Raw genomic sequence first — 13,151 nt, 5'->3', positions numbered from 1 at the left:
GGGTGCAGCTCAAACAAAGCTTTCAGCTGTGACATTCTGGCGTGACGTGGTCATACTCAATTCTAGTCAGAATATGAGTCTGATACTGCTCCATTGGGCTGTGATTATGAGGCGTTTCAACCAAACCAGAAAAAGACATCCATTGGATAGAACTACAACCAATCAGAGCAACGAAGCGACGCATTTTTAAATGTCAACAGAGCTCAACTGCACTGTGTTGCCAAGTCTGCGTTTTTTCCGCTGGTTGTTTACCATGTTCGCGGGTTGAAGCGACTATTATGTGATATATAGACCCATGAGTGCGAATTTTAGCAGGCAACCTTGCCAAAATAACACACATTTTACCCCCCTAACGCAATTTTTTTCCAGAGAACCCCCCCGAGAAGCTATTGTTTAGGGCTAGTAGTTGGCGGGTTTTGTTGTAAAAACTTGGCAACCCTGTCTGCACGTGCGCTTGAATCAGGCTGGAATACGCAATCTTTGCAGGTGTTTTAAAAAAATAAAAGAATTTAATGATACACAGAGTACTTACCCAACATGATCATCATTTCTGAGAGAAATTGTGAAGGTGAATGCATATAAAAACAAGCTTTCCGTTTAGGATTCGAACAAAATATAATCTAAGTCTTTGATGACGTGCATGATTACGTTACTGTTGATCATCTGTCTGTCATCGTCTAAAGCCCGCCCTGATGATTTCATTGGTCAGAACAGTTTCTGTTCGGAGATAATTACTCCTCTATGGATTGAGGCCAGACCAAACTGCCCGACCTAACATTTTTGTGGGCAATGCTGAGTTCAGCTGGCATCCAGGCTAGTGACATTCTGGATTGCAGAACAATAGGAGATGCAGGAGAAGAAAGTTCAACACTCTTTCTTCAGCAATAAAAAATGAATCTCAAATGTGATGTTTAACTAAAGTCATTTCTGATTATTAGTATTGGTATTAGGACTGCGTAATGTTCTAAGATTGCATTTCACAGTTTTTTTATTTTGAGGAATACTGAACAAGTTATAGAAGTAAATGTCTGCTGACATTTAGAACTTCAATAAGCGTCATGTTCACACAACACACACAATGCTGATTTGTCTCAATATGAGGACAGAAGAGATCAGTCAATAAATGAGGAAAAAAGTAACTTGTATTACTTATTTGGAAAAGTAACTCTACTAGTAACTTTACTAGTTACTTGAAAAAAGCAATTTTGATTACATAACTTGTGTTACTCATGGTACTCCAATATGCATAAAAATATTGTGTGCATTTTTGTGTGTGTGGAACTGAACAGTTTTTAGTGAAAGAAATGTAAACATTTTAATTATCAATTGCTTTTTATACTTTTATAATAAAAAACAATGGACATGTCAAATATGTTTATATATCTGTAGAGAAGTAACTGAAATGTGGGTTTCCATCAGTAAGCAACCTGTTCTCTACTTGAAATCACTCAAACACACCACTTGTGTTCTACCCTTAAAATGGTGTAATTCAGCATAACACATTTCCGCATGGATAATGGTCCATTTAATGTCATCCAACCATTATGTAAAACATTTGGTCAATAGCCACTTGTAATGATTCACTCCATCCAGCAGCAGCAGCAGCAGCAGCAGGTACTTCTTATTATTTAATAGTGTTGATTTAATTAACTTCAGATTTAGCGGGTGGATGTTCTTACTCTGTCATTTTAGGACCTCAGAGTGATTGCCTGACAGCCCATCACCCATAAGATGCGAGACCTTATTATGCTTATACACTATATTGCCAAAGGTTTTGGGACGCCTGTCTTTACATGGACATGAACTTTAATGACATCCCATTCTTAATCTGTAGGGTTTAATATGGAGTTGGCAGTTATACCCTTTGCCTTTCCACCCTTTGCAGTTATAACAGCTTTAACTCTTCTGGGAAGGCTTTCCACAAGGTTTAGGAATGCATTTATGGGAATTTTTGACCATTCTTCTAGAAGCGCAGTTGTGAGGTCAGGCACTGATGTTGGACGAGAAGGCCTGGATCACAGTCTCCACTCTGAGTCTCCACTCCCAAAGGTGTTCTATCGGGTTGAGGTCAGGACTCAAGTCAAGTTCCTCAACACCAAACTCACTCAATCAATGTCTTTATGGACCTTGCTTTGTGCACTGGTGAAAATTGTCCAAAGTGTATTGGTATGCTGAAGCATTAAAAGTTCCTTTCACTGGAACTAAGGGGCCAAGCCCAACCCCTAAAAAACTAAAAGAAAACACACCATAACCCCCCTCCACTAAACTTAACACTTGGCACAATGACTAGGCAAGTACCGTTCTCCTGGCCACTACCAAACCCAGACTCTGCCATTGGATTGCTAGACAGAGAAGCGTGATCCGTCACTCCAGAGAACACGTCTCCACTGCTCTAGTCCAGTGGTAGCGTGCTTTACACCACTGCATCTGATGCTTTGCATTGCACTCTGGGATGTAAGGCTTGGATGCAGCTGCTCGGCCATGGAAACCCATTCTATAAAGCTCTCTACGCACTGTTCTTGAGCTCATCTGAAGGCCACATGAAGGTCTGTTACTATTGACTGCAGAAAGTTGGTGAATTCTGCACATTGTGCACCTCAGCATGCGCTCTATGATTTTACGTGACCTACCACTTTGTGGCTGAGTTGCCGTAGTTCCCAATTGCTTCCACTTTTGTTATAATACCACTAACAGTTGACCACAGAATATTTAGTAGTGAGGAAATTTCCTGAATAGCACAGATGGCACCCTGCATTATGCTAGAACTCACTGAGCTCCTGAGAGTGACCCATTCTTATGCAACAAGGCAGTATAGTTATACATTTGCAAAAAAGATTGGGTAAATAGTTTGCATTCATGTTTTTTTTTTTTTCTTGTTTAGGTACACTATCCAGGACCTGTTAGAGCACACCTTCTTCCAGGAGAATAATGGTGTCCATGTTGAGCTGGCCGAGGAAGATGACATGGTGAAGTCTGGCCTTAAACTCTGGCTTCGGATGGATGACACCAAGAAGCTCCATGGCAAATACAAGGACAACAATGCCATTGAGTTTCTGTTTGAACTCTACAAGGACGTCCCGGAGGAGGTGGCTCAGGAGATGGTGAGATTTGAGTTCTCAAATCAATTGCCGTGCCATTACTGAACAGATCAGCAAACATAATGGCTAATCCATGTCTTACAGGTTGTTCTTGGCTTTGTCTGTGAGGCTGACTACAAGCTTGTGGCCAAAGCCATCCGTGACCGCGTCACCGCCATCAAACGCCAACGAGAGAAACTCCGGCGTCAGGCTGAAGAGGTGCAGAGGCGGTGTCAAGAGGAGGTGATTGAGGAGGAACCGGAACCTAGTCTTGAAGCCGAACCTCCAGTCTCTAACCCTCCGGCTCCCAAACCTCCTGTAGAGACAGCAGTATACACCCCTATTCAAGCTCCGCCCACTGTCACAGTGTCAGGTCCCATTTCCCTGCCTGCAAACGAATCTCTGGACTCTGGCTTTAATGCTAGCTTTGCCACTGAACCCGAGGAGCCGGACGCGGACCAGCGGCAACATTTCAACATACGCCATGCCAGCTACTCATCAGCAACATGTGAGTTTGTGTGCTTTTGCTTATATTAAACTCAGTGTTAAATGGTAATGACATCTGGCTTCTAAATGCAAGTTTTAGATCTTACTGTGAACAATTCATCCATGCATATGTTACGTACACAGGTCTAATTTGATTTTTCTTAAACCCGACCCTGAAAGGTCATGTTCACCTGCCTCAACTTTTAAGTGCAACGCTCATATCTCAACGTCCAATCCACAACCAATGCATCGAACCAGTCCTACCTTACATTTTTTTAATAATAATCCATTACACTTGGAAGTACGTCACCATTTGTTCCAGGCACTCACATTTGTTGTAACCGTTTCAAATAAGTAAACAACCAGTCTTTCAGTCTGTGTTGTAAGTTTTCCAAAATCATATCTGCTGTGGGTCTCCATTTCATGATGAATGTATTTTTCCATGGACACAGCTTACTATTAGAGCACATCTGAATGAAACCCATAACTCTCACTCTGACATGTGCGCACAGAACCAGTGTAGTGCAGTGGTTGCAGTGATTTTGCCAAGACATGTTCCTGTCCAAAAACAGACCTAACCTAATCCTATCCTTAGCTTACCTCTAGAATCGAAGGGAAAAGATAGGTAGATGGGTAGCATGTAGAGTGTAGAAGCTCCTAACCATGGTTGTTAGTCTAAAGTTGACAATTGACAACTGTAAACCTAGACCTCAAATCTAGCTGGTTGATTGTAATGATGTTCCATTAGAAGTGAGGATGCTGATCCCCATGTTCCCCATGACCAGCCAAACCTTTAAACATGTTTCTCATGACCAAATGTCCTTTAAAACCAACATGATTTACTTGTTAGTGGATGAACAGTTGCTACATTGTAAGTCAGCATACATTTATTCCTGGGTCATTTGCATGTACAGAATGTTTAGTAACTTACTTTACATGGCAATTTAAAATAGTGAATTATTATTTTTTTAATTCCAAGGTTTTAATTTGGCCCAGAGTGATTTGAAAATGTTTTACCACTAAAGAAAAAAATATAAATAACTGGATTTTTATTATTGTATATCACAAATCAATTTCTGTTCAAAAGTTTGGGGTCAGTAAGACTTTTTTTAAGGACTTTCAATAAGAATACATTAAACTGACAGTAAAGACTTAATGTTTCAATTAAATACATGCTGCTTTTCTGTTCGTCAAAGAAAAAAAAAATGCATCACAGATTCCACATAAATATTAAGCATCTGTTTTTAACTTTTATAAAAATTAGACTTTAAAAAAAACTATTTAAAATATTTTTACCAATCCCAAACTTTTGAACTGTAGTGAACTGACTAGAAAACTAACACTAAGAGCAAATAGGCCACCTTGTTGGCAAATGCTATTTACACTAACTCCGCCCACTGACCTCTGGCTGGGACAGACAAAATTCTGGAAGACACTGGAAATGTTTACAGTAGAAGTAGCAGTAGCAGTGGTGTAGGGGTAAGGTGTGTGTGAAGTTTTGATGCAAATTGATCAGAGGTTCAACTCCACATTTTGTTGAACTCGCTCTACTCCCTTTTTCTGTCACGTCAGATCGTAATAGCATTTATTTTCAATAAAAAATAGGAAAATATATTCCAAAACTGGACATAAAGTGTCTATCATGTGTTTAATAACAGTGTTTATTGTTAGGGTTAAAAAAGGACTCAAATTTAATAAATATAATAATTTGTACTTGATGTTATTTTTGCATACTGTTTAATGTACAACAACACTAAGGTGCAAATAGTATCTGCCACTATTTTTAAGTATAAATATAATTTAACTATTACACTTCTTACAAAGAAAATATTGCTGTTTTCACTTATTTTTCACCAGCCTTTTTTACGTAAGTAATCTCCATGAAATTAACTGTATAATCTGGTGCCTTGCCAGATCACACATGACGTCTCTAGTTGGTTAGTGTGCAGCTAACTGATACTGCTAAAGTCCATCGTTTTCTTTTATGTGATTGAATTACGATTACCATTGCAGCTGACTGTGAGACGGACGGCTACCTCAGCCCCTCTGGGCTTCAGGAACCTTCCGAATCTCGAGCTCCTGTAGTAAACCAACCCTCCACAGCTCCACAACTAACCAGTGGAGCCCTTCGTGTGGAAAGCCCACCCATTGAAGCCCCATCCACAGAAGCTCCTCCCACTGCAGCTGCTGCAATCCCAGCTCTCCGTTTCCCCTCGGTAGGTTACCAGTGAGCATGAGATACTTAAATGACCAGAGCAATGATTGTTTGATATATTATCCAACCTACCCTAGAAATTTTAAATTGGAGTATGGTAAGAGTCAATACGGTTTTTGGTCAGTACAAAGACTTTGTTGGAAATTCAGCTTTGCCATCACATAAATAAAATAGAAAACAATTGTTATATAATTTCACAGTATTACAGTTTTTACTGTATATTTAATTTTAAAAATCTGCTTCGGTTAGCATTTAAATCTTAGTAAGCAATAAAATCTTAACGACCCCAAACTAATAATTTAAAGGAAAATGTAAGATTTTATCGTATTACTGACTGCACTGTAAAAAGTGATCAGTTGACTTAACTAAAAAAATAAAAAATAAAAAATACGTTTGGAAACCCCTAGCCTCAAAATTATTAAGTAATAAACTTTTAAAAAATAAGATATGTGAACTTGACAATTCCACACACACATTTTTTATACGCATGATTTATTGCTCATTTTAAGTCAATGGGTTTCCTCTCAGTTTTTTTTTTTTAAGTCAACTGATCACTACTACAGAGATTTTAGGAAAAAGCAGCCCTAAATGCCCCAAATGTTTTAAAACATTAAAAACAATGAATGAGGTTTAGCTAAACAGAGTTATGATTTAAATTGCTAAGATTTTTTCTTTGCCATTGGTCCACACACAGAGCATCGCTGTGTCCCTAAATACAGAGAAGACCCAGTCAGGAAGTGCCAGTGGTTTTTCCTCTCCTGTCGACAGGTACGTTGAGTTTAGGGAACAGTTTCCTACACACTAAACAGGGGATCTGTCAAAATTTGACACAATGACTTCACTTTAACTTCTTCAACTTGCTCTTAACCTGGTATAAACGCAAAATCAGTCTAAAAAAAAAAAGGCTGCGTGTGTGCGCGTGTGTGCGCGTGTATGTGCGCGTGTGCGTGTGCGTGTGCGTGTGTGTGTGTGTGTGTGTGTGTGTGTGTGTGGCTTTTGTTTTGACGTCAAGATAATGTGGATCTGATCCCAGCTGTGAGAGCTGTAATCTTACTGACCAACATCATGCCACGTATATACCCATGGTGGCTGTAATGCTCCAGTGGAGAGCAGTTCTCATTTACAAGCGCGCACACACACACACACACACACTACACATAACACAGCGGTAAATGCATTGATGGGAATGATTTAGCTCAGGGGACCAATTTACCCCTAAAAAGCATTTCTGTTGGAAGCCTGACTAATCAAAGGTAAAGCATATGGTAAAATAGGTACACAAGAACACAGCTGCATTATACTGAATTAGCTCAACCTGATTTAGAGGATTTGACGTAAATGACTTGGCCTTTATGTGCTAATGGTAAATTGATTTAAGAAATGTTCTGTGAAGTCGAGTTCTGTGAAATTCAGGAACTCGGAACGTCACAGTGTGTTTTGTATCCTTTCCTCTCGGAACAGCTACGCTTCCGATGTCACCTCTGGTTTGAGTGACGGAAACGAGGGTCTTTCGGAGAGGAGTGGGAAAGGTCAGAACAAACGCACTGGAACCAAGCTGCTCAGGAAGAGAGCCCGCTCACGGCTACGCATCACTGGGGTGACTCATCAGTCAATTTTCGAGCTTTAATTAACTGTTCATGCGTGGTTCCCAGTCTTACATTCTGCTAATACTCAGGATGTAAATGTGTCGATAGCTTTCTTTGTAATATTCACACTTATAAATTATTTCACCTCATTCCCTGCCTGTGTCTTTCTACCTGCAGCTGTCAGATAAAGTGGATCGGGTTGTAGAGTGTCAACTACAGACCCACAACAGCAAGATGGTGACATTTAAATTCGATCTGGATGGAGACAACCCAGAAGACATTGCTACAGTGATGGTGAGCTAGTAACACAGTGAAAATAATGACATGAAATACAATAGAAAAATAAAAAATTGGAATAAATTAAGTATCAAATAATGATTATTAATTTATAATATTAAAATTGTAACTGTCTAATAAATTGTAAATACTTTTACAATTTGTATAGACTGTATTGAAGGAAAATATAAAGCGTGTTAGAATTGCTCCTGAAAAATTCTGAACGTCTGTAAGGTGAAAGTTATGGACGTCAAAGCAGACACAAGGACACAGATAAGGCGGCACTTTTTGCGAGAACTGCATTATACCGTGAGATGTGTTGATGTTTCGGCTTCTGTGTTTGCACAAACTCTCAAACGCACAGTGGAAAATCTGCGCACCATTTCCCTCATCTGTTCATCTGAAACATTTTATCACATCTTCAATTACCAGCGGATTTCTTAAAGGGTTAGTTCACCCAAAAAGGTAAATTCTGTCATTAATGACTCACCCTAATGTCGTTCAACTCCCATAAGACCTCTGTTCATCTTCAGAACATAAATGAAGATATTTTTGTTGAAATCCGATGTCATTTCCTCTCTCAAGACCCATAAAGGCACTAAAGACGTCGTTACAAAAATCTCTGAAAATCACCAGAAAATGTATTTGTTTTTCATGTTGCCACTAGTGCTCTCTATAAAAAACGTGTTGTGTCGTTGGACCTTTGTGACCCGTTTGTGTGTGTATAAAAATAACCTACATCAGGTTAAAAACAGTTCAACTATTGTCAGTATCGATACGAGGCAAAAGATATTTATGTCAAACGGAATCTAGGGTGAGTGTGAACATCACTTTTGTTAGCTGCTTTCTTTGGCTTCTTTGTGTTAGCCGTGACTAAAAGTTGTTTTGATCAGCCTGTCCATGGCCTTGAGACTGGATTTAGGACTCTTAAATATAGACGGTGGTGTTTCTCTTTGCTGTATTATGAGTACATGTCTTTGTTCACTGCTCTGTATTTAATCCCAGTACCTTTAAAGGAGACCTTTGAACTCATTAATAAAGTCTGCTAAACAGAGCATGCGAGAAGACTCCAAATTAGATCAAAGCTATTTGCTTATTCGTCTCTTTGCATCACTTTTAGGTGCATAATGAGTTTATCCTACCTGGGGAGAGAGAGGGATTCATCCACCGCATGAGGGATATCATCCGTCGGGCAGAAGCCCTGATGAGGAGAGAGCCTTTGGAACCTCTCGGTCCGAGAGAAACCGCTCACCTGCCTTACCTGAGCGGAGTCGGCACACTGTCTACTTCACAGGTGTGTACCCACTCAGAAAGTTGTACAAAATACAAATATTATTTTTCTTTTTTAAATATATAAGGGCTGTCAAAAGATCACACTTTTATGCGGATAATCGTGAAATTAAGCATATCTTGTTTAACACGTTTATTTTGTCAACATTTTCTTTATGCAGTAAACTATCAGGTGTAAGGGGGATTCTCACAAAACATACATTTAGGTGTCTTTCGAAAAAAGACACTTAAAGGAAGCGTATGTAAGATTGTGGCCAAAACTGGTACTGCAATCACTTTCAAATGACAGTAGAGCGGTGTATCCCCTCTCCCTCTCCCCCTGACTCGAGGTTGCCAGATAGGCTGCAGGATCATCAGGAACGTTTGTAGATCTGCAGCTGTGGTAACTAGAGCAGATCTGGCAACCCGGATGCCCAAACACTACTGACTTCGTGATTGTTCGATAGGTGGAGGGCGGAGCTTCAGGCTAAAACACAACATGTCAACACCAACATCAGTTGAGGGCTGCAACAACAACTTTATAATGACAATATCCTGGCCGGACTACTGCTGTCAGTGATATAAGTATTGGTAAATGGACTGCATTTATATAGTGCTTTTATCCAAAGCGCTTTACATTTTTGCCTCACATTCACCCATTCATACACCGACGGCGATGTCAGCCATGTAAGGCGCCATCCAGCTCGTCGGGAGCAGCTGGGGTTAGGGGTCTTGCTCATGGACACTTCGACACTTGGTCAGGTGGAACCGGGGATTGAACCACCAACCTTTCGGTTTGTAGACAACCTACATGAACCACTGAGCCACTGCCGCCCGAAATTTGTTGGTATTTGAAATGAACATGATTTCTTAATGCCTAGTGACATATCAGGGCCATTTTATGATTAATTGAAATACATTTCTTACATACAGTTCCTTTAAAGACTCCAAAATGACACCTAAAAGTCCATATAATTCATAAATGTATGCACATCAGCAAAACATTACAGAATCAAAATTTTCAGTGCGCAGTGTGTGTACAGCGCAACAGCCAAGAGCTTACATTTTAGACCCTCTGTGGTTTTCATATAACGGCTTTTATTTTTATCTGTGTGTCTGGTGGGGGTTTAGAATTCAGTTGTTTACAGTGGGGTTTTAGATCTTGTGGTTCAGAAATCCAATCTTCTGGGGCCAGTTGTTCAAAAAGTTGAATCTAGGTCGGAAGGTTTTGCTATCCAGTATCAGGTAATCCATTTTACTTATGTGCCGTTTTTTCAAAGCAAGATTGGATTGGATCACCCTGATACAGACACTTTTTCAGATTACAATTTTGTGGAATATTACTGCTCTATGGAGCCCCTAAAGGTGATGGAAAAATATTGGGGGGCATGGGATTCAATGCTTTTGTGTTCCGTCTTAAAGACCTTTTGACTGGTTCACTGGTTGTGAATTGTGCTAATGTAGTTTACAAACAATGTTATTTTTCCCCTGAAATCCACCCTGCTGATTGGATCAGTGTAATCCTGATTGTTTGGATCAAAGGTATCCCAATCTTACCCATAAAGTTTTGAACAACACAAACTGATGATTTGATCCTGATCAAAACCAAGATTGGATTTGGTTATCTTATCTGATTTCAGAATCCTTTATTTCGTCTTCTTTTAACCAGCTCATTTTCAAGATTTGATCCAATCCGATAGCTGAAATCCGATCAGATTACTTTTGAACGACTGACCCCTGATGTCATCATGTGATGGATAACAATTCACAAAGACCTGTTCCTCTCACTGTTCCACACACTAACTGGAACAAGAGAACTTAGCCATCAATATTCAACAGTCATTAGTGAGAAAGGCCTCTGGAACAGTGTGATTGTAGACTTTATTCGTGCTTGAGTGACAATCAATCTTGTTATCTTTTCACAGACGTGTTCCTAACTTTATCACTTTGCTAGATAATGACGTTAATGCCAACGTGCGTTTTGCTTTTCCCCACAGCCCAATCTCTACACACAGGGCCTCGCTCGCACGCACTCCTCCTCCTCGTTGCCAGGTAACAGACATGCACACATGCAGGCCACATACACACACACACACGTGCACACACATAAAAAACTGATCATATAAACCATGTGCAAAGACTTGGATGGATCATAATTACAAACATATGCTCTATATCAGTATTCAGTCTTTAATCTTATTATGAATGTATTTGGTTCTCACAAAAATGGTTTAAGGAAGAGACTAAATAATAATGTCTTTATTAAAATCGTAATAGAGTTTCTAAAATCTAAAGCTTTCTCAAAGGGTTAGGGTATAGAACATTTAATTTGCTCAATATAAAACTACACAAGTGCCCACTATGATCTAAATCTGTTTGTGTGTGTGTGTGTGTGTGTGTGTGTGTGTCCTTCAGATTATGCTGGTACCAATATAGGTCCAGTGACCCGTGGATCCTCTCCTACTCTGAGCGCCGACTTTTACGTCGATCCTGATGCTGTTCCACCCGTCCGGCCCCTGCGTTCACAATCCTTCCACACTACAGGTACATTCATCTGTCTACACGATAAAGCACTTTTTCTTCTTTAGGCATCATTCACTTCTTTCCTTTAATTTTGAATTGTGCTCTGCCCAAAGTGATACTACATTGAGAATTTGTATTGAGAACACCCATACATTATCGGAATGGCCCATTAATAATTACTACAATAGAAACTTGATCATGCTGAAATATAAATTTGACCTTTGTCTTCATGTAAATTACATCCAAATATATGCAAAACCCAAAAGTGTAGCTATAAACTTAGTGTAGATAATGTATATTCAGTCAGATTTTTTCAGTCAGAAATTGTTCTGCATTCAACCCGAGTCAAGTCTAAGAGATGTTCAGTACGAGTAAAATACTTAAAGGGTTAGTTCACCAAAAAATGAAAATTCTGTCATGAATTCCTCACCGTTGTGATGTTCCAAACCCATATGACCTTCACTCATAAAGTATTCTCGTTGCTTTAAGGCTGAGTCACATGGACTATTTTAACACGTTCTGTTTGTTTTTACTACCTGTACTAATGACACAGTTTTCATTTTTGGGTGAACAATCCATTTAAGTTCTGTTAAAATCAGCAAGACTTTTACTCAAGTCGTATTGGAATCATCGACTTGTAATGGAGTCATGTTCGCTGTATATTTACTTGAGGTACTCTTTTCATATCTGCATTATTCTGCATATTAATGAATCAGATTAACATATGCCCCCAGTTTCACAGACAGGGTTTTAGCCTATAGTCCTAGAATAAAATGCATCATTGACCTGTTAAACTGAAAGCAACTTGCTCGGACACATCTTAAAATATGTCAGTGTCACCGTTTTGTCTCAAGATGAACATCAGTAATGTGTTTTCTAAGGCATGTTTATAAAAGCTACTTAAATGTCCTTATTGAATTAATCTAAGTCCTGTCTGTGAAAGCAAGCCAAAATGGTTATATTTAAAGCATGACGGTGATTTACAAGATCGCCAACAGCTTTCAATATCAGAACCAATCATTTTTGGTCTCTCCAGGTAATGAGCACTATGTTCGGATAGTACAGTCCGGCCCCCTCGAGGATGTTCAGACAGTCTATGAGGGCTATCATAATTTACATTCACTCTTGTCTTTTTTCTTTCATCTTGTTTCTTTCGCTTTCTTTCATTCCATGTCATTTCGCTGATGTCACTGATGTGAGGCTACTGGAACAAACTTGATAGCTTGTGTATCCCACTATGCCATTGGCTTTTTCTAAACATCCATCCCCATGGAGACCAGGTTTTTATGCCAATGTCATTGTTGGCACATCCCAGGATTTGCTTTTGACTCCTGCTGCTTGAAAATGAACAAGTAGATTTCTGTGAGAACAAACTACATGTATTACACAGACTGTGCACAGCATTAAAGCTCTATTTCTAAATGCTTCAAAGTGGATAGCGCCTCAGGAGCGAGGTCGAAATCCAGTTTATGGCTTTATTTTTATGCCACAATGATGTTCATGCAGTCTTTATAAAAGTCAAGCATGGAAATGACAGGTCAAAGAACGTCAGAGTTTCTTTTTTAACATACAAATTCTCAGTTCACAGACATTGACAAAGTGAGAGAACGTTTTTTTGAACAAGAGTTGGCGATTCGCGGAGACATGCGGGTATATTTGATCACGACAGTCGTGCTCGGATCCGCACTAAAACAACTGGTCCGAGATCGTCTAAATGTC

At 39.5% G+C, this 13,151-nt stretch overlaps 1 protein-coding gene across 2 annotated transcripts in view; it reads left to right on the top strand.

Annotated features, from left to right (window-relative positions):
- Positions 1-13,151, top strand: part of wnk4b (WNK lysine deficient protein kinase 4b) — a 72,261-nt gene that overhangs the window by 45,398 nt on the left and 13,712 nt on the right. For both annotated transcript variants that reach the window (XM_067412559.1, XM_067412550.1), the window contains exons 6-14: positions 2,882-3,101; positions 3,183-3,585; positions 5,577-5,779; positions 6,473-6,546; positions 7,240-7,375; positions 7,542-7,658; positions 8,761-8,934; positions 10,907-10,961; positions 11,325-11,453. In XM_067412559.1, the coding sequence (XP_067268660.1) occupies positions 2,882-3,101; positions 3,183-3,585; positions 5,577-5,779; positions 6,473-6,546; positions 7,240-7,375; positions 7,542-7,658; positions 8,761-8,934; positions 10,907-10,961; positions 11,325-11,453 (1,511 nt within the window). The remainder of the gene's footprint in view (positions 1-2,881; positions 3,102-3,182; positions 3,586-5,576; positions 5,780-6,472; positions 6,547-7,239; positions 7,376-7,541; positions 7,659-8,760; positions 8,935-10,906; positions 10,962-11,324; positions 11,454-13,151) is intronic.

This window comes from Pseudorasbora parva, chromosome 2 (assembly GCF_024679245.1).
Source record: "Pseudorasbora parva isolate DD20220531a chromosome 2, ASM2467924v1, whole genome shotgun sequence".
NCBI lineage: Eukaryota > Metazoa > Chordata > Actinopteri > Cypriniformes > Gobionidae > Pseudorasbora > Pseudorasbora parva.
This window is presented reverse-complemented; position numbering and strand designations above follow the sequence as displayed.